Source organism: Cetorhinus maximus, chromosome 12 (genome assembly GCF_964194155.1).
Source record: "Cetorhinus maximus chromosome 12, sCetMax3.hap1.1, whole genome shotgun sequence".
Taxonomy (NCBI): domain Eukaryota; kingdom Metazoa; phylum Chordata; class Chondrichthyes; order Lamniformes; family Cetorhinidae; genus Cetorhinus; species Cetorhinus maximus.
This window is the reverse complement of record NC_135890.1, coordinates 50,914,709-50,941,153: the sequence shown is the minus strand read 5'-3', so window position 1 is coordinate 50,941,153 and position 26,445 is coordinate 50,914,709. Positions and strand designations below refer to the sequence as shown.

At 47.1% G+C, this 26,445-nt stretch overlaps 1 protein-coding gene across 1 annotated transcript in view; it reads right to left on the bottom strand.

The window, feature by feature from the left end:
• The window catches only part of LOC144687974 (phosphatidylinositol 3-kinase C2 domain-containing subunit gamma-like), a 232,986-nt gene that overhangs the window by 55,479 nt on the left and 151,062 nt on the right, over positions 1–26,445 (bottom strand). The window contains exons 21-25 of the mRNA XM_078554634.1: positions 18,871–18,963; positions 15,776–15,905; positions 15,182–15,318; positions 6,761–6,930; positions 6,099–6,255 (exon numbers count right to left, since the gene is read on the bottom strand). Of these exons, the coding sequence (XP_078410760.1) occupies positions 6,099–6,255; positions 6,761–6,930; positions 15,182–15,318; positions 15,776–15,905; positions 18,871–18,963 (687 nt within the window). The remainder of the gene's footprint in view (positions 1–6,098; positions 6,256–6,760; positions 6,931–15,181; positions 15,319–15,775; positions 15,906–18,870; positions 18,964–26,445) is intronic.

Genomic DNA, 26,445 nt, shown 5'->3' with positions numbered 1-26,445 from the left:
CACAGCCCCTTGCAATGTTGTCATCCCGGTTTGGACCAGTCTCCTTTCAAGTTTCAGTCCCCTTCAAGCTAACAGTGCAGCCTTGTAGCGCGGGTTAGGAGAATGCCTGTGTTTGAGCTGAGAGCACAGCATGCAGTCCAATGGGCAAAGCTGCCGCCAATCGGTCAGGTGGAGGAAGGTGGTGTTTCGGGCAGCCATGCAGCACCCTGATCTCTGGTCATCCAACTGGTGGTCAGCACTTTCCAGGATGTGTTAAGGGGCCATCAGACTTAACCAAGAGAGGTTCTCAGTACACCCATGCTAACCCACATGTCTCTCTCTTTCATCCTGCAGGAGTAGTACATCAGGATCATGGAGCCTGGTGAACTAGCTGTATGCCTCGCGGTGTACAGAGAGTGAAGACAACAGAGAAAAGAGTGACTGAGGTGCCTGGCTGCGCAGAGGGAGGAGCAGCACCCTCTGGAAGAATAGGTGGCTGGGGCTCCTGGATGTGCCACTGAAGAGCCACAGTGAGTCGACACTGGTCGGCGCCTAGCTAGACCCAGGGTCTATGGACACTGCCTTTCATTCCTGCAGACCACCGAAGACTGCACATGTCTAGGGAATTGGTCAGTCAGAAATGCCGGCTACTGCAGGATTTGGCACCACACGAACATGGAGGGCATCCACTGCCAGTGGCCGTGAAAGTGACAGCGGCGCTCAATTTCTACACCAGTGGCTCCTTTCAGGGCTCCACAGGTGACCTCTCTGGGATATCACATTCCTCCACCCACAAGTGCATCCATGAGGTCATGGATGCCATCTTTGCAAGGGCACACAACTTCATGCATTTTCCCTGGGACCAGGAGAGCCAGGATGCAAAAGCGATTGGATTTTCCCAGATCTTAGGTTTCCCACAGGTGCAGGGTGCCATCGACTGCACTCACGTGGCGCTTAGATCTCCATCGCAATCCCAACTATATCATCTACAAGGGATTCCATTCGCTGAATATGCAGCTGGTGTGTGACCATCAGAAACGTATCCTGCAGGTCTGCGCATGGTTTCCAGGGAGTGTGCATGACTCCTACATTCTTAGTCGGTCACAGATCCCTGATGTCTTCCAGGTCCACAGAGACTGCAGGGATGGCTCCTCGGGGACAAGGGATACCCGCAGAGGACGTGACTGATGACACCCAAGTGGTGGCCTCAGACTGCAGCAGAGTGAAGGTATAACGAGGCTCATGCTGCAACTCACAACTTGATAGAGCAAACAATCGGGATGCTGAAGATGAGGTTCCAGCCTGGTGGAGCCCTGCAATATAGTCCACAGAGGATGCCACGCATTGTTGTTGTCTGCTGCGCCCTTTACAACCTGGCGCTGCAACAGGGAGAGGAACTGGCTGAGGAGGAGATGCAGGAGCTGGAGGTCTCTTCCAATGAGGAGGATGTTGACGGTGATGAGGGTGAGGAGGTCCTCAAAGGCAACAATGATGGCGTTGAGGCCCTCGCACTGGTCAGACAAGGCAGGTACACTCGGGAGGCCCTCATAGCAGCCAGATTTGTGGAGGATGATGACGACATGCAGTGAGGAGACACCATAAGATCATCACATTGCATCCATGAATGTTTGACTCCAGTCTGGCTAATGGAAGCACACATACACTCTGTGATAATGCTCCTGTCATGGAGACTAGTAGAGACCCTAATAGTCGCTCAATTGCAGGAGAATGATGACGACATGCAGTGAAGACACTCCATAAATCTTCACATAGCCTCTGTGAATATCTGACTCCTGTCTGGATGAGGGCAGCTCACTTGTGCTCTGTGATCAGGGTCATATCATAGAGGCACAGCCATGAAACTTTAAAAGCATCTGATCCTTTGTCCGCCTTCAGCACCTGAGCCCTTCAGGAGCACAGTGTCAGTGTTCACAGATACTGAAGAGATGGGGGTCAGCCCCACCTTAAAGGTGCTGAGAGCACACAGAGAGAATGACAGAACTCTGTGACACCTGCCCACGACATTCTGGCAGCAATGACAAGCACCATCGAGGTGCAGGCATCAGTAATGTTTCCGGGAAGTTTGAGGCCGGACCATCACTTTGGTCGGAGGCTGCACAAATCACAGGGATGAGGCCCTGAACTGAGACACTTGCCTTTATCTTGTGCAGAAAGGTTTCAGATCTGAGTGACACAAGCGCTGCTCATCAGAACAAGGAGCCATAGGCAGGGAGACATTGTTGGGAGTTTATTGGCAATAGTGAACATTATATACAAGTGTTTAAACACCATGCCCAGGCTGTGCAACTACATGTCTGCCGGGTGTCCCTGGAGAAGAAGAATGCGGTGTCCACTGGCACCCTCAAGGCCTTCCGTGCCCGGTGGACACCACGGAAACTGGGGTGTTTTATTGACCCCTTTAATCACATTTTGGTTTAATGTTTGTAAGTTTCCTTTAAACCTTGTCCTTGGTTTTACAGCTGACCTGACTTAGGGGCTGTGCTTGTTTTATCCCTTAGTTTGTTAATTTAGTTGAATTGTTTTAACTCAAAAGAGTTACATGTCTGCCGGGTGTCCCTGGAGAGGAAGAACGCGGTGTCTGCCGGCACCCTCGAGGCCTTCCATGCCCGGTGGGCACCGCGGGAACTGGGGTGTTTTATCGACCCCTTTAATCACATTTCAGTTTGATGTTTGTAAGTTTCCTTTAAACTTTGTCCTTGGTTTTACAGCTGACCTGACTTAGGGGCTGTGTTTATTTTATCCCTTATTTTGTTAATTTAGTTTAATTGTTTGACTCTGAAAGAGTTACATCTTCTTAACTTTCAATTTGTCCGCTGGTGTGTTTATTTAGTTTATTTGTTTGGACTCAAAAGAGTTACATGTCTGCCGGGTGTCCCTGGAGAGGAAGAACGCAGTGTCCGCCGGCACCGTCAAGGCCTTCCGTGCCTGGTGGGCACCGCGGGGACTGGGGTGCTTTATCGACCCTCTTAACCACATTTTGATTTGATGTTTGTAAGTTTTCTTTAAACTTTGTCTTTGGTTTTACAGCTAACCTAACTTAGGAGCTGTGTTTCCTTTATCCCTCATTTTGTTGATTTAGTTTGTTAGGTTGGCTTTGAAAGAGCTACATGTCTGCCGGGTGTCCCTGGAGAGGGAGAACCCGGTGCCCGCCAGCACCATCGAGGTTTTTCGTGCTTGGTGGGCACTGCGGGGACCGGGGTGCTTTATAGGTCCTTTTGATCACATTTTGATTTAATGTTGGTAAGTTTTCTTTAAATTTTGACTTTGTTTTTGCAGTTTCCCTTTAAGGGGCTGCTTTTACTTTAACCCTGATTTTGTTAATTTAGTTTAATTGTTTGACTCAAAAGAGTTACATCTTCTTAACCTTCTTAATCCTGACACTATGTCTTGGTGTGCCCCCTGGACATCCTCAGCGGAGGTGGAGGCAACCTGCTGACACTACGCCCTGTCTGTGATGACTTTGGCAGGTCATCCAGAGGGCTGAGACCTGCAAGGCCTCGGCCTGCTTTTGGGGGCCTCTGCTGTGTGGCAGTGGCACCCTCCTTGAACTATGGAGCTGGAGCTGCTAGGGTCACAGGAAGAGGGGATTCAGATGAGCTGGACACTCCTGGAGTCACATGGATGAATGGCTCCGGGTGTGTACCTGCTGATCCTCCTCCCTGTGGGTGCTCAAGGGCCCCTGGCTGACTCCTTGAGAAGGGGTAGCTGAAGTGAGATCAAGATGCCCTGCACCCATCTTGCATACACACTGTTTGAAGCCAACTATGGCATCAGTGATGGAGTTCAGCCCGCGCAGCAGTGCAGGAGCATAATCCTGGGCCAAGGTCTCCATGGCGGCCAACATCCTGCCAGTGTTGACCTCGGTGCATTGACATGCCGGCATTATCACCTCAGCCTGAAGGCGGACGGACTCCTCTATTGTACCTTGCAATCTGAGGAAAGCAGCGGGTATCCCTTCCTGCATAAATAGAGATGGAGCGAGTGTAAGCAGGACGCTTGCCAGGCAAGATAATAAGCTTGCCTGGCCTATGTGGGTAGTGAGTGGTCCCATGGATGGGATGAGGACAATGAAAGTGTGTGTGAGAGGGTGATGTCCCTTGAACTGACAATGAGTGAGATCCCTGTGGATGTGTGATGGGTTTGTGAGTGTGTGAGTTGAGAGTGATGAGAAGAGCGACTTGCCCTGTGGAACAGAGGTCATCATTCATCCTCTTGTGGCACTGGGTGGCTGTCCTCTTTTGCAGGGCGTTGATGTTGACCACCGCTGCCACAGCCTCCCAAGCCGGATTAGTGAAGTTACTGCCCATCCTGTGGTCAGACAGTGGGTAGAGAACATTATGGCGAGCCTCCACTGTGTCCAGAAGGCGCTCGAGGGATGCGTCATTGAACCTGGGGGCTGCAGTCTTTTTGCCTTTTGGGGCCATGTCTTCTTTGCAGTAGTTGTGAGCTGGAAGCACTGAGAGGTGTGCATGCGGCTGGACTTTAAATATAGCGCCCGGTGTGATGAAGCGGCGAGATGATGGTGTGGTGGGTGAATGAAAGCCTGCCCGGCATGGAAATGATGTGTTTCCTGGGAATGCATAATTAATGAGATGTGTTTGGGACAATACGGCGAGAAAAGACATCATTGCAGCCAACGGGTAAAATGTTGTTTTACCTGCCCACGACCGCACTTAGTGCAAATCTGGGACGATTCCGCCCTAAGTTGCAAACAGCAATTGGGTGTCCACTGCTGCTCATCACTTGTGGGAGGGTGGGAAGGGAGACAGCTTGCAAACAGACATGTTGGATCTTGTCGAAGGGGTGAGGTGATCCCAAGGTTGCGGGGGAGAATGGGCTTCAATGGGTCAGCGGTGGGCTGGTGTTCCTACTTGGCCAAGGAGTTGCGGAACAAAAATTAAAATGAAACATTTCTTAGGCATATTTTTGATCAGCCTCTTAAACGGCCACTAGTTAGGTGGCCTGGTATTGCACACTCCACCCCACTTAGGGGAGCTGGTAGCTTTGTGATAATGTCACTAAATGAGTAATCTAGAGTCCCAGGCTAATGCTCTGGGGACATGGGATCAAATCCCACCATGGCAGCTGGTGGAATTTAAATTCAATTAATAAATCTGGAATATAAAGCTAGTCTTAGTGATGGTGACCATGAAACTATCATCAATTGCTGTACAGACCCATCTGGTTCACTGTTGTCCTTTAGGAATCTGCCGTTCTTACCTCTGTTTGGCTTACATGTGACTCCAGACCCACAGCAATGTGGTTGGCTCTTAACTGCCCTCTGAAATGTTCAGTTCAAGGGCAATTTGGGATGGGCAACAAATGCTGCTTTGCCAGCGATGCCCACATCCCATGAAAGGATAAAGAAAAAAAAAAACATTTGTACATGAAATCAAGGGTCTGCCTACCAGAATAGTACCTTGATATGCAAAGTTAAGCAGCTTTTAGCTCATTTTCTCCTAAGAAGCCCATCTGAAAATTACATCAGGCAGACTTTGGTTGTTGTCAATAGGCAACAGAGAAGCTCCCAATTCTCCAATGATCAGCTGCTGGCCCCTTTTTTTGGGATGAAAAGTGGGTGGCATGAGTTGAAAAGCTCCTCATGTATAGTTTGCTTGTTTAGTGGGGATCCCAGTGCTCAGGTTTTGAGCTTCAACTCTCCTCACCCTTCCCAGCTTCTTCTCTCCCCAGTTATGCAGACTGGCGGACCAATGTTGCAGTCACCAGCTGGTTGAGCCCTAGTGCCAGACTTTTAAGGATAGAATGGATGGAGTCTCCAACGTAGCCTGGGAATTGTCATTTGGTGTAGGGGTTAGATGGGGGATTTGGTGGTGGTGGTGGTGGTGGGAGGGTGGGGTGTGGGGTGGCGGGGAGGTGTCGTGGCTGCGACTGTTGCAGACCATAGGCTGAAGAACTGCTTATTGCCACCTACAAGTATTTTAAAGGGAGCTTTAAAAATGGAGGAATGCTGCCCCAAAAGCCTGCCCCCACCAAACCCAGGCAGAAATCTTCTTCCCAAGTTCCCAACAGGGACACAAGGATTTTAAGGACCTTGATATTTCATAAACTCAGCAAATTCAAAGCGTTTTCTCTCTTACCAGCTCCAGTAGATTCATCAAGAGTTGAGTGTGTTGTCGGATGATGTTGTATGCCAGGCAGCTCAGGTCCACAAACCTCTGGAAACGAACTCCATTTTTTCCACCTTCTGTGATGAAATGCTCCATTTCGGAAGTAAATATAAAAGGAGCACGATCCCTAGTTGAAACCATGGACAAACCCTTATTAACATATCGCTTGTACTGTTTTTAATTAACAAACTAAATGCATACTTTTTGATATGATAAGAGAGCTTGTGCCCTTCATGACCTTGGGATGCCCAAAATGCTTTACAGCAATGAAGGGCTTTCAAAGTGTAGTCAGTGATGTAATGTAGGAAACACACAGCAAGACTCCACAAGCAGATTGGATAAATGACCAGATAATCCGTTTTAATAATGTTGGTTGAGGGATAAATATGAGCCAGGACACCAGGGAAACCCCTCCCGAACTTTCACATTCACCTGAGGAGCCAGATGGCACCTCAGTTTAACATCTCACCCCAATGTTCAGACAATGCAGCACTCCCTCAGTGCTGCACTGTACTATCAGCCAATATAAGTCTCTGGAGTTGGACTTGGCCCCATCCAAGAATGCTTGCAGCGAGCCACAGTTGATAAGTGGTAATTCAAAGCATGCTGAAGAACAAGTTAAATGCACTAACCTTTTCATGCTTCCAATCATTTGAGCGTGCCCCAAAATTTTTCCAAAGTCTATGTGGAACAGGTGGCCTGTGGTTTTCAGCATAATGTTGTCATTGTGGCGATCGCAGATGCCCAAAATAAAAGTAGCAACACACCAGCCTGCACAGGAGCTGATAAAGTTTTCCACAGCCTAATCAGCAAAACAGCAATAAATAAAAGAAGCAATGTAAACATTGAATCCAGGGAACGGAACAATTCTTGGTCCAAAACCCCTATCACAGTATACAGAATGTTCATGTGTGAGACTCCGTCTAGTCAGCGCGTGTGGGCTCATGAAAGCAGCTGCAACCCATAGGTCAACCAGCCGGGGCTGGACAAGATTTGCTGCAAGAAACCAGGTTTAAACAACATAACTGGTCTTGTCTGCCACTGGTTTGAGCTACTGCAAATGTGAGACTGAAGTGACAGGCACCTGTGGTGCCAGCTTTGGGACACACATAGCATCAAAGTGGTTTTATTTTAGCACGTTTTCTGTAATCATCAATAGTATGACTCGATCCAAAAAGCAACAACTCAAAGACTTTAAAAGTCCCCTCTGAAGTTCTTTTAAATGATTAGTTGAAAGATTAATTTAACCTGATAGTCTATGGAAATATCCAGTGATCCCTGACTGCCTTGGTTCACGTGATAACATTCTTACCTCTCAAGTCGAAAGGTTGTGAGCTCAAGTCCCACTCCACAAACTTCAGCACATAATCCAGACTGACACTGGGTTACCGCTGTGGTACACTTCAATTACCAATGTTGTTCTTCACTCAGTCCTTTATTGCTCTGGGTTTGGGTGTGTGAGGTGAGGGAAGGTCCTTTTCTTTGTGCCAGATGCTGGATTCCAGCACCTGGCAGAGTGATTGCCTTTTGTTAACTTTGTTAAAAAAAGTCAACATTTCACAATCAGACATAGCAGCAAATAAGGAGCCAGTGGCGATGGCATAGCGGTATTGTCGCTGGACTAGTAATCCAGAGACCCAGGGTAATGCTCAATAAAAATCTGGAATTAAAAGTCTGATGATGACCACGAAACTATTGCCGATTGTTGTACAAACCCATCTGGTGCACTAATACCCCTCTAGGGAAGGAAATCTGCTGTTATTACCTGGTCTGGCCTACATGTGACTCCAGACCCAGAAATGTGATTGAGTTCGGAACAAGGGCAATTAGGGTTGGGCAATAAATGCTGGCCCAGCCCGCGATGCCCACATCCCATGAATGAATTAAAAAAAAAAATTCTCATGTATAAATGTGGTTCCAGTATTCAGCCAATTTCATTACTTCCACGTGATATCAAAATGCAGCTGAGGGCACTGGATACTGCAAGCACTATGAGCACCGACAACGACCACATCTCATCCACATCTCATCTGTAGGTCTGAAGACTGCCGCTCCAGGCAAGCTGGGCTCCAAGTCAAGCTGTTCCAGTACAACTACAACATTGTTATCTACTTGACAATGTGGAAAATTGCTGAAGTATGTCCTATCTACAAAACACAGGAAAAATCCAATCCATCCAATTACCACCCTATCAGTCTACTCTCAATCATCAGCAAAATGATGAATGGTGTCACGGACAGTGCACTCAAATGGCGCTTACTTGCCAATAACCTACTCACTGATGCCCGGTCTGGGTTCCACCAGGGCCACATGATTCCTGACCATATTACAGTCTTGATTCAAACATGGACAAAAGAGCTCATCTCAAGATTTGAGGTGAGAGTGACAGCCTTTGACAACACGGCAGCATTTGATCACGTGTGGAATCAAGCAGCCCTAGCAAAACTGAAGTAAATGGGAATCGGGGGGGAAAACTCTCCACTGGTCAGAGTCATAGCTAGCATAAAGGAAGATGGTTGTGTTTGTTTGTGCTCAATCATCTCAGCCCGAGGACATCGCTGCAGGGGTCCCTCTGGATAGTGTCCTAGGCTCAACCATCTTCAACTGCTTTATCAACAACCTTTCTTCCATCATAAGGTCATAAGTGGGGATGTTCGCTGATGATTGCACAATGTTTAGCACCATTCGCGACTCCTCAGATACTGAAGTAGTTCATGCCCGCATGCAGCGAGACCTAGACAACATTCAGACTTGGACTGACAAGTGGTAATGAACAATCATGTCACACAATTGCCAGGCAATGATCATCTCCAACAATACAGAATCTTTGCATCTCCCCTTGATATTCAATGGCATTACCATCAATGAATCCCTGACCATCAAGATCCCGGGGGGGTTATTGTTGGCAAGAAACTTAACTGAACCAGCCATATAAATTTTTTGTCAACAAAGGTAGATCAGAAACTGGGAATTCTGTGGTAAGTAACTTACTCCTGACGCCCCAAAGCCTGTCCACCATCTATAAGGCACAAGTCAGGAGTGAGATGAGATACTCTCCACTTGCCTGGATGAGTGCAGCTCCAGCAACACTCAAGAAGGTTGATACCATATCCAGGACAAAGCAGCCTACTTGATTGGCGCCCCATTCACTCTCTCCACCACCAACGCACAATGGCAGCAATGTGTGTACAATATGCACGGTGCACTGCAGTGATTTGCTAAACCTCGTCTGACAGCACCTTCCAAAACCACAATCTCGGTCACCTAGAAGAACAAGGGCAGCAGATATAAGGGCACCACCTGCAAGTTCCCCTCCAAGCCACTCACCACCGACTTGGAACTATATCGCTGTTCCTTTACTGTCACCTGGTCAACATCCTGGAACTTCTCCCTACCAGCACTGTGGGTGTACCTACACCACAGGGACTGCAGTGGTTCAAGAAGGCAGCTCACCACCACCTTCTCAAGGGTAATTGGGGATGGGTAACAAATGCTGGCCTAGCCAGAGACTCTCATATCCCATCAATGAATAAAACAAAAGGTATTGAGCCAGTCTGATGTATCAACCAATAGATTCAACATTTTCCAGTAGTTGAAATGTATTGTTTTATTATTACCTTTTAGAAAATCTCAGCAAGTTAAGGCTGGTATCAAAGACCAATTCATTGGAACTGGCAAGAGCTTGGGAAAGCTTGGAACAATGCAAGACCATTTAATCCACTAGTTTTAACCCATCTATTTCACGTTCTGAGGGAAACATCTGCATAAATACCCTCTAATCCTCAAAGATTATCAAGCAAAATTTCCACAATATTCTTCCATCCAGACACCTTGACCCTCAATGTGACTTAATACCCTTCACTGACAAAATTCTGCACCTAGATACAACTGCTCATTAACAAAACAATTTGTATTCATATAGCACCTTTAACACAGTTACAACATCCCAAGATGCTTCACAGAAGTATTATTAGACAACATTTTTCACTGAACCGAGTACAGAGATATTAGGATAGGTGACCAAAAGCTTAAGCCTGAATTTCCCAGCCCCATTGGCATCAGGCATCATGGCGTGCACGGGGGGTGGCGTGGGGGGAAGTGTGGTACAATATGGCAAGAAGGCCAAAAATTGGTTACACATCAGAGTGAAAGCTCAGTGGGATCATTCCGCCACGGCGGAACGCCAATTCTGCTGGAGCTGGTGTGAACCTCATTTGCATCCCGGTAATGGGACGCAAAGTAAGGCCTGACTGGAATCGCCCCCCCAAAACTAGATTTATCTTTTCACCAGTGGGGTAAACACACCGGCCCAGAACACGTCTGGACAAGTGTGATGTGCAGAAGTAGGGGCTTACTATTAGGGCCTTGCTCAGATCACAGGCGTCCGAGAAGCAGAAAATGCTGGAGCCCTGCAGCTACCGGACCCTAGAGGAACACGTGCATCGCGTGCTGGGTGGAATCTCATGGACATGGCTCCGCTGTATAGCAGCTCATGGAAGGTGGGAAGTCTCTATTGATGTCCTGGGTCAGCTTTGGAACATCACGGACTTGGCGATGGACTGCTATGGGTGATTGTTGAGGTGGGTGGAGGAAGGTCCGGCTGTGAGTGGAAGAGGAAGGTGTACTGGGGAGCGGGGTGAGGTTGGGTTGGAGTGGGGGCAAAGGCGTTGGGAGGTTGAGGTTGAGAGGGGGGGATGAAGGTGTCAGGGAGTGGTGAGGTTGGGAAGGGGGAAGAGGGAGTATGGGGGGAAGAGGGTGCAATGGGGAGAATGCAGCAAGTGGGGAGGTAGGTGTAAGGGAGGATGAAGATGTAGGCAAGGGAGTTCGGAGAGAGGGAGGAGTTCAGAGGGAAGAAGAAGTTTGGAAGGGGGAAGGAACTCCAAGGGGGAAGGTGTCCAGGGGGGAGGAGGGAGTTTGGGGGCGGGGATGAAGGTATCTGGGATGGTGGGAGGAGGGAGTTCGAAGGGGGTAAGGTGTCTGGGGGGAGTAGGGAGTTCGGGGGGGGGGGGGGGGGGGGGGGGAGGTATCCGGGGGGGGGGGACTAAGGGTGGAGGAGGGAGTAAGAGTGGAGGATGGAGTAAGGCAAGGGGAATGTTCAGGTGAACGTGCAAGGGAGGGATCTGTGGAATCAATTAATGCCTCCTGGAGAGTGAAATGAGGCTGGGCGTGGTAGGAGGGAATGGTGAGTATGAGAGGGGGAGAGGGAGCTGGGAGGGCGACAGTGCATCGGTAATGATAGAAGGGATGGCGAGTGTGTTGGTTGGAACTTGGAGGCAGACACGGACCCTGGGGGTGGGAAGGAGGAGGTCAGGGAGGTCAATGTGTATGCGGGTGGGTTTCTCAAGAAGGGAGGGAACATAGACATCCTGGAAAGACAAGGGTTCAGGCTGGTATGTGACAGTGGGGAGGCGTACGGTGATGCAAGGGGGAGCCGACAGTGATGGGCAAAAGGACTTGTGTGACTGGGGGAGGGGAAAGGACGAGGGTGCTAATCAAAATCTTGACTATGACCATCGTTGTCAAAATTGAAAGTAAGCGGAGCCTCATGTTAGATGGGCACAGGTGCTGCATGGGAGTGTGACCAGTGGGTGGGCGGAGATGCAGGTCGGCTCAGATGGACAACTGAAAGAGAACCCCAGCCGGCAGCATTGAAAATGCTCGGGGCGGTGAGATCAGTGTGATGGATGAAGGCTCCGCGTGAGTGGGAGAGTGCTTGCACGAAACTCTGAGAGGTCCTGCCACACACACACTTCTCCCTCCAGAATCACTCCCGAGCCGGCTGCAGCAGCTGAACTGCTAATGGGGGGAATGCAAGGGAAGGACTCAGGAAGCCTGTCAATGAAACTGAAAGACAACATTACACATTATTCAGTGAAAGTGAATATATATTCAGATTATAAAGTGACAAAACGTGTTCACCCATGCAACCACTTGTGATCAGAATTTCTTAGCTTTTTCAGGCCTATCATTTCTTCTAGGTGCTGCCCTGACATCCGCAGCATAGGCGGAGACAGCCTGTGCAATGTTTGGCCCCATTGCCTCTGTTGACTTTTGCGTGGGTCCTCTGGGGAGCCGCAGACTTGAGGGCCTTGATTTGCTTTGGCTGTCCTCCTTGGGCCAGCTGCTCTTTCTGCTTGACAGAGGATGAGGTTGAGGGGGTCACAGGCAAAGGGGACTCAGAGGTAACAGACCAGGGGTGCCCAGCTGCCGCTCCTCCCCAGCCTGACTGCTTGAGGAGAAGGAGCACCTGGAGGGACGTCAAGGTGCCCCATTTCCCCCTCGCATTGCCACTGCAGGAATTCACCCATGGCTCCCGTGATGGAGTGCAGGTCTGCTCGCATCTCTGCGTTCTACTGGACCAGGGTCTCCATGGCACCCGGCATCCTTCCAATAGAGCCCTCCATGTGCGCACATGTGGGCACCTCTGCATCAGAGAACAGGTGGGTGCACTCCTCCGAATCGCGTGCCACTCTGTTGAGGACTTCCAAAAGTTCTGCGTGATGCTCCCCCACCTTCTGCTGACTCTCCACAACGAGTTGGAAGGTCGAATCCAGAGGATCATCATCTGACTTGGACCTCACAGAATCCTCTTCCCCAGCAGTCCTCCAAGTGCCGAGGAGCTTGGCTGAACCTGCCTCCTCCTGCTGCAGACCACCAGAGCCAGCTCTAGATCTAGGTCCCACCAAGGTGTGTGTCTCTGCGCTGGTGGAGGATGTGGGTAAGCGCTGTGACGGGTCTTCCAGGCTGTTTTTTTCCCAGCTCTTCAATGGAGGAGGTGTCCTCTTTGCTGGAGGTGAGGATGTGGATAGAGCTGAGGGACAGGCTGAATGAGGACGTTGGTCGTTTTACAAAGCTCCCTGTGAACCAAAGTAGAGATAATTAGTGCATGGCAGCAGAGTCAAAAGCAGGAGAGAGAGCACTCACAGTTGCGTTGAGAGAGGGATGATGTGGTGCAGGATCCTCAGGTGGGTGTCCACTGCTGACCTCACCGTCACCACAGGCACGGTCCATATCCTCATCCCGATAGTCAGCGCAATGGCACGCTCTTCAAAGTGAGTGAGAGGCCTAATGTGGGCCACTCCATCCCCTGTCTTGGACCTCTCCCTGCTGTTGTGAGCCAGCTTCTCCTGAAAACAGATGGAGAGAGTGTGAGCAGGACACATGGCACTGAGTGGAATGTTTGTGTGGTGGCGGAGCCATGGACGGGATGAGGGTGTGAGCTCCTGAGGATATGAGCCTGATGGAGATGTGAGGGTGTGTGTGAGAGTTAGTGTCGTTGTGCCTTGAGATGTGAGATCCCTGTGGATGTGTGATGGGTTTGTAAGTGTGAGAGTTGAGAGTGATGAGGTGGTTGACTTACCCTGGAGGAACAAATGACAGCATTCCTCCTCTTCCTGCATTGGATTGCTGACCTTCTCTGTGCTCTGGTGGCGCTGACTGCTGCTCCCACCATCCCCCTCAGGCCAGATTGGTGACTCTGGTGGACTCCTACAGTCAGAGTGGGGGTAGAGGATATCGTGGTGGCCTTCTACTGCGGCTAGCAGGTGCCCCAGAGAGACGTCACTAAATTTGGGGGCTGCTGTCACCTTTGCTTTCGGGGACATCTGTCGCCTAGAGCAGTCCTGGTCTGAAGACATGAAGTAGGCAATGTGCTCTGGTGCGCTTTAAAGGTGGTGCCCGGAGCGAGGAAGTGGCTGAGACTACAGCATGGTGGGAAAACCTTAGCCTGCCCACCAGCTGTTTCCCGTGAATGCATTATTAATGAGGTGGGACACGTCGGGAATGGGACAATACTGCGCGAAAACCCGCCATTGCGGCCGGCAAGTAAAATTACTTTTTGCCCGCCCGATACCACACTTTGTGCAAATCTGGGATGATTCTGCCCTCAGTCAAAGGTGTAAATTTTACGGAGCACCTAAAGGTTGAGATAGATGGAGATGGGTGGACAGGTTCAGGGAGGGAATTCTGAAGCTTAGGTGCTGGGCAATTGAACGCACGGCCACCACTGATGGAGCAATGAAAATTGGGGTGAAGTTATAAGGCATATCACGACTAATGATTTTTTAAGTGTAGTCGCTGTTGTTATGTGGGCGAAGGGAGAAGCAAGTTCCCACAAAAAAACAATGAGGTTATAGATCGGTTAATATGAGAGCAAAATGCTGTGGATGCTGGAAATCTGAGTTCTGACAAAATGTCATTCACCTGAAATCTTTAACTCTTTCCCTCTCCACAGATGCTGCCTGACCTGCTGAGTATTTCCAGGATTTTTTGATCAGTTAATATGCTAGGATAGCTGTTCTTCTTTGAATTGTGCTGTAGGATCTTTTACGCCGACCTGAATCAACAAACGTCTGGTTAATGTCACTTTCTGGAGTCAGTTGGTCAATCAGGCATTTAACCAGCTGCTTTCAGAAGGAGTTAAGTGCCTGTTTTCCTTGAGAGTCTGTTTCTCATATACATTGGTAGCTGCTTGAGAAGAAATTGGAAATTGGAACTTAGTGCTGTAGTCCTAACGTTGAAGCACAGGTCCCTGTGGAGACAGCTGGAATGGTGAGTTTACCTAATGGTAGCCCATGGCTGGAAAATGTTTATTCAATCTTAGCTGAGGCTTATTAATTCTAAACCTGCATTTAGTTCTTCCTTTCAATCTAAGTCAAATAATTTGTTGCATCTGCATTATCAAATTCTCAGCATCTTAAAGACCAAACTCATAATTGCTCCCAATCTGAGTTGAAAATACGATGGATTCTGTGAAACTCTCTTCACAATTTGTAATTGTCCTTGCTACTATTCAAACTCTCTAGAACACATCAGTGTTCTTTTGATGGTAGAAATGGCAGGTTCAATCCAAGTTCTGCTTTCCTCTATTCTAAGTTCCCTTCAATACACCACAAATGGTAAAGGATGAAAAGATTCAGGAAATGCAGTGAAAACAACCTGAGCTGAATGTGATTAGCTCCCAGATCTCTGGTTATGTAACAGGAAGATACTTAGCAGAAGAGGAGCATAGCCCAGCGTCTTTCTCATGAAATAAACATCTAATTAAAGCTCACATTCTTGTGCAGATCCTCGGTGGGGTTGTGTTCCTGGAACCATTTTAAAAGAGTGTTTTCCTTGAGCGGCCCAATAATACCATGTTTCATATGGATCTTGGCGAGTGTTGTGGCACCAGGGACCATCTCCACCAGTCCTGCAAGAAGTCCAATAGTTTGAGTGTAGCAGCACAAAAAAGTCATGCACATGCTGAATTGTTTTTATCTGCATTAAGCGCATTACTGTACAACAACAGCCAATATAAGTGGTGAATTTACATCATGACTTAAGCATGATCTTCAGTAAGTTGCATATGAACGATAGTATAATTTTATGTAATTGTTGTAGACCATACTTGCTATCATCTGCTTCAAGCTGTTAATACATGCAGAGTATTTGCTTGTTAAGTTTTTGGGGTATCAGTGTGATGCTGGAAATGCTTACATGTAATCCCTGATATAAGCACATGAACAATTAACCAAATATGGTGAGCAACTCAGTCCAGTGAGTACTGGCCGGCATGAAATATTGTTAGGTCAGAAATATAAACTGCTTATTACTGCAATTTAAGGGTTAAAACTCTAATAATGAAGACAACATGCTACAAAACAGACCTCTCCCCCTTCCTGTTGATATGCATCTATAGACAATCATGCTCATATTCAGCCCCTCCTGGCACCATATCCTGTCCATCACTTTAACCATCTGTAGAACAAGCATGTCCTGTCGAAGGTCATCTCCTGACTGGAAAGAGGGAAAGTTCAAAACCAATTAGTTTGGAAATCCAGTAAGAAAGTAATAGATGCCCCCAGTGGCATTGCTCCTGGGGTAGTTTTGAAGTGTACATAGTTTAGTAACAATAGGGAGTAGGTGTGACATGTCTGCTAGATATGAGACTTTTGAGGTTACATGTTACAGCAAGTTGAAGGAGATACTATTCTGTAACAGTAGAGGTATTATCAACAAAAGTAAGACTGGGAAAATGTTACAGGATTCAAGTACAACAGTCACAGGAAGTGCATGCTGTTGCAGCAGACAGGAACTGTGCACAAACACAATATTTTTAATATATTTAATATGTGTACTGCAGAGTTTATAATGAAAACGTGAAAAAAAGGACGGAGTATTTAACTTCAAAACATGCATCGCGTTATGTCTGTACAACTGGTCAAAGTAAACCCTGGCCACGATTCATGTTTTATTTGAAGATTATACTTAGTCTTGACTCCGATGTACAAATTATAGGAGATTAACTTTCTTTATATAAAGACAATATTCAGAGTTGTGTTTGCTTTCAGTGTACTACAGAATACTAAAATGGCTGTTTTAAGTGAAGTAAGTTAGCCTACACTTTGATAGCTGCAGGAAACTCCCTTTGGGCTTCTCATTGTTTCAGGGAACCTTGTGCACATGGGCCTTTATTGTTGGGATCAGCCTTTGACTTCAGCATTACAAATACTGGCATTTCAGTCTCCAAGTGAAACATAATATCCGAATGAGCCCTCAATTCTTGAAATTCGTAAAATCTAATATAACTTCAAAATGAACATACTAAAATAAATTATTTATATTTCTCTCTACAAGGCAGCCAGCCATAAACTGAATTAATTCTGGGCCCCCTACATTGGAGCATAGGAAATTCTAAACAAGAATAGATCAAGATTCACATAACTTATCTTCTACCATCCTAGTGATACATGATTTTACCAAATATTTTACCAAGCTTTCAAACACTAAAAGGAATAAAACAGATATAGTTTGTATGCTATTTACATCATGAGAGCTGATCTTAACTGCTGTGTCATTTATATCTGCTCACACCCAGTGATGTATCAAAGACTAAACAACAATAGCCACATTCTTGAGTGTTGACACACACAGATTGGTTCAGCAGCTAACATTTTACAGATAAATGCAAATTTATTCACTGGATGTCTTTTGTCATTTTAACAGTCTGCACTAAGAGGCAATATTCACTGATCTATAGGATTATTACAGTAATATATTATTGAATGAGCTTTCAAAACATCAGTGCAAGAGCATAGGTTGCACTGCTACCTATTCTTTTCCCACTAATGATGAGTGTAACAATTAATTCTGGCTATTTACATCCAGGGCATGAAAAAAAATTGTAGCACGCAAAAAATGAAATCTGCGGTATCTCTATAATTAGCCTCTTCAGATATTTCTTCAAACTCTGTTCCAATGCTTTCCCTCCTATCTACAAATTTGATTCTAATACCAATTCTTCTATTTCCTCTATTTCATTGAATGTTCCATTCCCGCACCCTTCCTTTACTCTGCTCTCAGTCATCCCCATTCACTCTTTTTCCCAATCCTTCATCTTTCCCTCACTCTCTACCCATGCTTCTTCCCTTCCCTTTTCCTTGCCTTTTCCACAATTTGTTCCTGCAGTGCATCTTGTAGATGGTACACACTGCTGCCGCTGTGTGTCGTGGTGGAGGGAGCAAATGTTTGTGGATGTGGTGTTTGTGGATGTAGTGCCACCAATGCCTTGTCCTGGATGGTGTCAAGTTTCTCGAGTGTTGTTCGACCTACACTCATCCAGGCAAGTGGAGACTATTCCATCACACTACTGACTCGTGCCTTGTGGACAGGCTTTGCGGAGTCAGGAGTGAGTTACTCGCCACAGGGTCTGAGCCTCTGACTTGCTCTTGTAGCCACAGTATTTATATGGCTAGTTCAGTTCAGTTTCTGGTCAATAGTAACCTCCATGATGTTGATAATGGGCGATTCGGCAATGGTGATGCCATTGAATGTCAAGGGGCAATGGTTAGATTCTCTCTTGTCGGAGATGGTTGTTGCCCGGCACATGTATGGTGCAAATATTACTTGCCACTTGTCAGTCCCATCCTGGATATTGTCCAGGTCTTGCTGTATTTTAACATGGACTGATTCGATATCTGAGGTGTCATGGATGGTGCTGAATATTGTGCAATCATATGTGAACATCCCCACTTCTGATCTTATGATGGAAGGAAGGTCATTGATGGAGCAACTGAAGGTGGTTGGGCCTAGGCCCTAGCCTGAGGAGCTCCTGCAATGGTGTCCTGGAGATGATTGACCCCCCAAAACCACAACTATCTTCCTTTGTGCTAGGTATGACTCCAACCAGTGGAGCGTTTTCCACCGATTCCCATTGACTCCAGTTTTGCCAGGGCTCCTTAATGCCACATTCGGTCAAATGCTGCCTTGATGTCAAGGGCAGTCACTCTCACCTCAACTTCATTCAGACCTTTGATCCCATATTCATCCCTTCATTTGGTTTCATTGCTTCTTGTCAACTGCATTGTTCTTTGGGTGTTTTAAACATAAAATATAATGCATTATCTCCCTGGATACCATATTGTATTTGCATTTTTTTTTGTCATGACAACAGTTTTTCAGCAATTGGACCAACTGGTGCAATTTCAGCTGCCTGTTGTTGATGTTGAACAGTGGCAGTGGTGCAGCATTGGTCTTTTTAGGAATATCCACTCTGAAACTCCAAGGACTGTTTTAGAATATGTTTCATTTTGATATTCCACCAATAGTTTGTGAAAAACACACTTCACGCATCTACCAGTGAAACTCTGACAACTAGAGAGGAAGATCTTTGATTTCATAAATAATCCTCACTCAGTCAATGCTGAATTGGGATTTTTCAGATATACCACAATTAAGTTTTCCTGAGTCATTCAAGCCCTACCTTGTATATCACATTGATATTTTTGCCCAAAGGCTCTGCGTTGATGAAAGAAATCTTCAGAGGAACAGCATTTGAGGTGAAATATGAACATGCCTTTTCACAAAGAGAAAAACATAGATATGTAAGTATCATTACAAATTGGTAACATTTGTACTGGAACAATGTTTGAAACAGGGACAGGTAGAGAGAGGGCCAATTGGATTGCTTTACAAAGTGCCAACAAAGACCGACGGGCTAAACTGTATCCTTTTGTCAACGGTGGGGCTTTCCTTCTGATTCAATAGGTCATGTGTTCAAGTTCCTCTCCTAGCCTTAACACATCATTTACTGGCTGGCACTTCTGTTCACTACTGAGGAATTGTGGCTTTGTAGGAGGTCCTGCTTTTCAGGTAAGATGTTAAATTGAGCCTCTGTCTTTCTGCTAACATGCTTAAAAAAGATCCCATGGATTATTTGGAAGAGCAGGGAGTTCTCCATGCTGTCCTGGCTAACCCGAATACCCCAACCCCCTCCTCCAGAAATAGACAAGCTGGTCATTTATTCCATTACTGTTTGTGGAATCGTGCTCTTCATAAATTAGTTGCCATGTTTTCTTAAAAAAGCACCAGTGACCATGGGTGAAATTTTCCATTCTGGATGTTAATTCTGATAATTGTATGTTGGGGAAGGATGAGTCTGAAGCCAGCCTGTACCTTAAAACATGTTTATTTCCAAGACAGAAAATTAAAGTCATAAACCCTCCAAAATTCTTTCGAGTTATCAACAGTCACAGATTGCAACTCTTTTGAGTACAATCACAGTTCTTGGTTTCCGGGAGTGGAACATGAACCCACAACCTTCTGATTCAAAGGCGAGGGTGCTATGGACTGAGCCACAGCTGACACCTCTCATAAACCCTCCAAACTCTTTCGAGTTATTAACAGTCACAGATTGCAACTCTTTTGAGTACAATCACAGTTCTTGGTTTCCGGGAGTGGAACATGAACCCACAACCCTCTGGTTCAAAGGCAAGGGTGCTATGGACTGAGCCACAGCTGACACCTCTCATAAACCCTCCAACATGAACTAGTTTATAAACTCTTGCAATGATTCCCTAATCCTTCCCCAATTGGGGACAGCTGTGCTTAATTACCAACTTAAAACATGTATTATATTGCAGCACAATTTCAACATTAACACTGGAGACAAAGTGTGGTGGCGCGATGGGAAAAGTGGCACGTTTCCCGCTGGGCAAGTTCTTGTGCCCAGATCTATGCTCAGAACCTCATTAATTTTGCATTGGCGAGCCACTCTCTGAATCACGTGGTGGGGCGGGCATTGATTTGTCCACCTTATGGGGTTGAAGATCCTGTCGCCATATTTAAACACCACCCAAAAACACATATTCACTCTCTGCAGCCCAGTTGTGTGGTCTGTACATCCTGAGATGGCCCCCAAGAGAAAGAAGCCACGCACCCCGAGATAAATGTAAAATACTGTGGATGCTGGAAATCCGAAACAAAAACAGAAAATGCTGGGAAAACTCAGCAGGTCTGGCAGTATCTGTGGAGAAAGAAACAGAGTTAACGTTTCGAGTTTGTATGACTCTTCTTCAGAGCTCTGAAGAGATCCCAGATGGGAAGAGGGATGGCGGGCATACAGGAGTTCACTCCCTTCGAGAAGGAAGCCACTGAGCTGGCAGGAGAGGGCGGGGATCCTGTGGTGAAGGCGAGATCGGTCTCCCCCAGAAAGCCGGTATGGATGAGCCCTCCATGAGTTGATCACATCCTGACACTCTCAGTGATTGATGTGCAATGTTGCATTCTGCCTGCTCAGGAACTAAATCTATCCCCCTCTCTCATATAGGCACCAGCAGGCCCAGACAGAGGTCCAGCCAGACCATCAGCCTCAGCCCCCAGGCCCTCAGAGTGTCCATCCACTCCCAATCTTCTCTGCCTATGACCCCAGCAGCTTCAGTTCCACAGGCCGAGAAGGAGCACTTGCCTCACAGCAGGGAGACCCAAAGCAGGGGGGCCCCCTCCAGGCCCCAGCCCTCCAGAGGACACCTGCCAAGGTCATCACAGACAACAGGGCATAGCGGTCAGCAGGCTGCCTCCAGCTCAGCTGGGGATGTCAGGGGTGCACCTAGATCTAGTGGTAGGGTAAGGAAAAAGTAAGAAATACTGAAAGCATAATGGTGGCACAGGTGTTCACTGACTGTATATATCATGCACCTTTGTAAATCTTTCGAGTTCATGAAAATAGTCTCATCAAGTGAATGCCTCTTGCATATGAATCTATGTACTCTCTTATTGCAAGGGTGACCCCAAGCTCCCACTCCGGATTGCCTCCTTTTGTGTGCCTCAGATTCATGTGATGTTCAGCAGACTCATGTTAGCCTCTTGGACCTTGTGTCTTGTAAGAGAGATGTGTCAAGCCATATCCTGAAAGTGACTGCATATTGAAATCTGATCCTTTAAGCCCCGCAACACACCGTAGAATTATGTTTGCTCATGCGTCTTGGAGGGTTAAATGTAATGTTGTATCATCAACACTGAGCTCTGTTCTTTGCGAGTTGTGAAAGCACATGACCTGGAGCCATCACATTCTCGACAACCATGTGCAAATCTCTGTGGCCGCTCAAAGTGTCTCTTTCGGGTGGCAACGACTACACAATGTGCAGTTGAGGCAGGGTGCGTGCTGGTGTGCTGCCTCTTGCCTCACACACCAGCTATATGCAGCTTTGGGTGCGGACCTTTCCAAGAATGAGGGCTTCGTGATCTTTGAGGGTTACAGGTCCAAGGCTGAATGCTGACCTTGCTTGTGATGTCACTGCTTGTAAAGGGCTTTCTAATCACTAGTATGGCATCAAGGGACAGGAGAAATGTGCTCGGGTCCCCTTGCCTGGACCTTACTCCTGCTGAAACCTTGTGGCTATCAGTGTGTCGCAGGTATGTCTTCTGCATTGTGTCACTGCTATAGTATCCTCACATGGAAGCTGACCATTGCCCTGCTCAGGTTCCTGTCCTTCCACGTCCTCCTCGTCTGAGGAAACCTCTGCCTCCTCCATGTCTCCATGTGGCAAGCGATCTCCCCTTTGAAGCGCCAGGTTGTGCAGGGCGCAACAGACCACAATGATGCGGGACACCCTGTCTGGAGGGTACTGCATAACTCTTGAACCTGAACAGCTCAAACAATGGAAGCACATCTTCAGGATGCCAATGGTTTGCTCAACAACGGACCTTGTCACAGGGTGCGCCATGTTGTATCTCTCCTTTGAGGATGACGCACGGGTGTCATGAGCCATCTCTTCAGCAGGTTCCCCTTATCACCCTGCCGCCAACCCTGTAAGTGTTGAGGCCCTTTGAATATCTGAGGCACCCGGGAATGACTCAGGATGCATGAGCCATGGGAACTCCCAGGGTACTGGCACAAACATGCATGATCTGCTTCTGATGATCAGACATCAGTTAAACGTTGATGCAGTGGAACCCTTTCCTGTTAATGAAGTTCAGGGCTGTTGCCATGGAGCTCTTAAAGTAACATGTGTGCAATCGGTTGTACCCTGCACTCTGGGGAAGCCTATCTGCCAATCTAAGAAATCTAGCAGCCTGGCTAGTGTCATCCATTGTCAACTTTATATAATGAGCCTTACAGTAGAGGGCATCTCTCACTTCCTTTATACATTTGTGTGTTGAGGACTGAGGGATGCCGCATAGGTCCCCGTGGTTGCCTGGAATGATACACTTACAAAAAATATTGAGTGCGATGGTGACCTTCAGGGGCACTGGCAGGGGATGTCCTCCCAGTCCATGGGGCATTATATCCTCCAACAGAGTGTGGCAGATATGGGCCACCACATCTCTTGATAAATGTAGACATGCACGGCACTGTCTCTTGCTTATCTTGAAACAGGAAAGGCGTCTTTGGTAGACCCTTGATTGTGCCAGTTACCTTTGTGGGATTGGTCTGAACTCCTTAGGCTCTGGGTCCTCCTGCGGCACCCCTGGACCATACACTACAGACCAGGGATCTTTTCTAAGCTGTGCTAGATAGTGCCAGGCTCTTCTTCTCCTCCTCAATCTGCCATCAAGAAGGCAGCATTAACTGCAGCCTCCATTCTGAAATCCTCCTTCTTCCTGTGGACAGATAGATCCAAGAGATGAATGTAGCTTACCCAACAATTACAGATCTCCTACTCCAAGCCAGAAAACCAGTGCCTCTCCCTGTTCCACCCTTGTAGCTGACACAGATCATAGGTTTCTAAGAAGCCACCCCAACAACCTGACATCTCAATCCCATATAGGATGAAAGAGGGTTGAGCACAGCCATTAACTTCAAAGCGCATTATTGGCACTCATTCAGTGCCTTATTTGGATTTGAGATTACCCCTGCCTTGCACTTTTGGAAAGGTTGGATGCCTTGTGTCCTATGACCCATGTCAAATGGACAATGCAGTTTGCAGGTTTGGTAGAACTTTTTGCATATACCCAGCAGCTGTGCTCCCTTAATGGCTGGCTGCCTCTTCCCATCTCACGTTCCTCTGGCAGCTAAATGCTCAATGAGATCACCTCTAATGTGACCCCCTAGTGTAGTCTCACGTAAAAGCGCACGAGTTTCTGGTTCCAACTCTAACTTTTCAATAAAGTCTTCATGAGTTCTCCCTGCTGAACCTTCATCTCCATGTAATAAGTGTGAGGTTGCCCTCTGAAAGGGCCCCGGAGCCCAGCTGTGGACCCCTCCCACACTGCCTCAGACCCGTCCCGTGGCGATTTTTTTTTAGTTTCACTTTTAAACTGCATCATTGATTTGGGGTCTCAACATGGTGGTACTGCACTTCCAGACCAGCTTTCACCCTTCCCCATGTCACCGTTCACATCCCCCGATCATCCAGGAACACCATGATATGCAGGTAGACCTCCCTCCAGTCATTCACCAGCTTCCCCCAGTAACCCTGGAACCAATTGTTATTGTTGTGGACATTCCTGCTCTCTTCCCTGAGTCCATCACTGTTGGTGTCCCCCTGCCCCATGTGGACCTAACCCATCCCCATCTTGAGGCTGCATGCATGGTAACAGACAGTGGAACAGCCCCCCAAAGAGCTTTGAGTACTCCCCCCTTTCTTATGTTTTCCCCATTTACAGGTTGCAGATGCCCCCCCTGACCATGACCATCCCATCTGCAGTCCAGTACCGAGCCAGCTACCCCCAGGACTACCGTGTGAGGCACTGACCACGCCCTCCACACCATGCTGTGCACGATGCCCATTGAGCAGACAGGCCTAGTCCCTCCCTGGACTGGGATCACGTGTGGGCCATGTATAGCCTATGGCATGGCCTGCAAAGCTCCAGGACTGCCTTTAATCTGTCACCACGACTATTTAGCCTCAGTCCCAGGACTATGATGGTCTGACAGTTACCCCCCCCCACCACCCCCAGCCATGAGTCTGTGTGTACCCCTTCCCTGTTGTGCCACACTAACCTCACCCACCCCAGACATCTCTCTGTCTACCATCACCCCTCCCTCCCCTGTTCCCTTCACCCTTATGTCTCTGCCTATTCCACCCCCACACTGTCCCCATGGTGGTCTCTGCTGGTAGAGTGCAACCCTGCCTGTGCCCTGCAGCACCCAGTGCAAGCAGTCCTGCCTGTGTCCCGCAGTACCGCGTGTGAGCAGCCCTGTCTGCGAACGCCACAGTCTCGCCTGAGAAAGCAGCTTTGGTAGCGGCAACAAGTGGGAGCAGCGCTGTTGCCGGTAGGCTTTCAATGTTGTACGCACCTCAAAGTTATGAGTGGGCAGGTGCATGCCACTCATATCTGATCGTGAATCAGATTGGTCTAATTTCTCACTGTCGTGGCATATAATTAGGAGGAAGAACGTGATTCTGATGAGTTGCGTTTTTAATGAGCATTCATGATATGCTAATGCGTGCAAATGAGGTTCCTGACATGGATGAGCAGGAAAGTCGACCCGCCATTAGGCCGCTAGGAAAGTGCTGCGTGGATAATTACAATTTGTTTTCCCACCGGCGGAAATCGAACGTTTGGCGTCACTCTGAGCTTTCCGCTCCCACCCACCACGACTCCCGCTGCTGGCGAGGCTGGAAAAATTCCGCCTATGTTTCAAAAATAAATTCCATCAATTGTGAAATGGTTTGGGCAAATCTTGAGGACCAGAAAATGCTGCATAAAAAGCAAGTTCCCTCTTTATACACTTTACATGAATGAGCAATGGTTAACCAAGAAAAAATGCTAAAGCCTAGATTTTCCAATGAGAATGATGCCAACCATAACTTCTAGGCCGAAACCTGAGAAAAAGAAACCTGAAAATTATTTCACACGGAGATATAAAAGGTTTTGTGTCAGCATAATACACCATACAAATGTAGTACACACCCTTCTGCATTAGGAGAAAGTTAATCACACTCAAGTAATAACCATTTTGTACTGGTTCATATGATGTTTCTATAGAAACTATTCTTAAGTGTATGCCAAATGCATTGGACCTTGGATCCGTGTGTTTTGAATCACTATGTCAAGCTAATAACAGCAAAGCGCCTCATTTAAACAACTAACAAATTATTTTGTTCGACTGCTTGCTATCCAAGATTGCGAGCTAAGGCTGTGGAACTGAAGCAATTTTGCTCTAAGCACTGGCCTTAAGGTTATTACACTCTTATAATTTATTTCCCCTGTGACTTCCAGGCATCAGAGAATGCAGATCATTAAATTCACCTCACTCTGCGTCGGATTTCAATCTATTTTCAAATTTAAAAATCGACATTCCATTCTGTGGGGTGAATGTGAACATTTAACCCTTTAGGTAAACAATTTTTCTTTACTGCAATAAAATGTGATCTGTTGAGTCGGAGAAGAAATGAGAGATGCTGGTGCACAAAATACAGTTTGGAACTCTGAGAAGTTTTGATTCTGGCATATTTTTGATGTTTTGGAAAAAAGATTTAGATCTATCAGAAAGGTAAATCTATTTAATTTTCTACTTAGCTTTGCTTAGTAACACATTTGCATGCGTCAGAGGATTGTGAATTGAAATCCTGGAGTGGTCTTGAATCCAAACTCTTGGGTGACATTTCAATGCATGACTGAAGGATTGCTGCATTACCATGAGTACTATTTTTCAGGTGAGAGGCAACTGCACTGTGCCTGCTCATAAAGAATCAGAGTGGAAATACTTCACAGTTCATTTGTGATTATAATGATTTTTACAACAACCAAAAGAAGGAACTTGCCATTATATACCTTTAATCTTTTCAGGATATCGCAAAGTACTTCATAAATTCACTAAATAAATTACTTTAGAAGTACAGTCAATGTTTAGTGGGCAAACACGACAGCCAACTTGAGCACAGTAAATTAGCAGTGAATTGTTTTTTTGTGCTATTGGTTAGGGAGGGAGGAATATTAGCCAGGATACCAGGAGCATGCCTCACTCTTTTTCATTTTTGACTGTAAGAACATAAGAACCAGGAGCAGGAGTAGGCAATTCAGCCCCTCAAGCCTGCCCTGAGCTGAATTTCCCGCCTTACGCCCCCAAGACCACTTACTTCGATCTCTGTAAAATTGCCTGTCTCTGCTG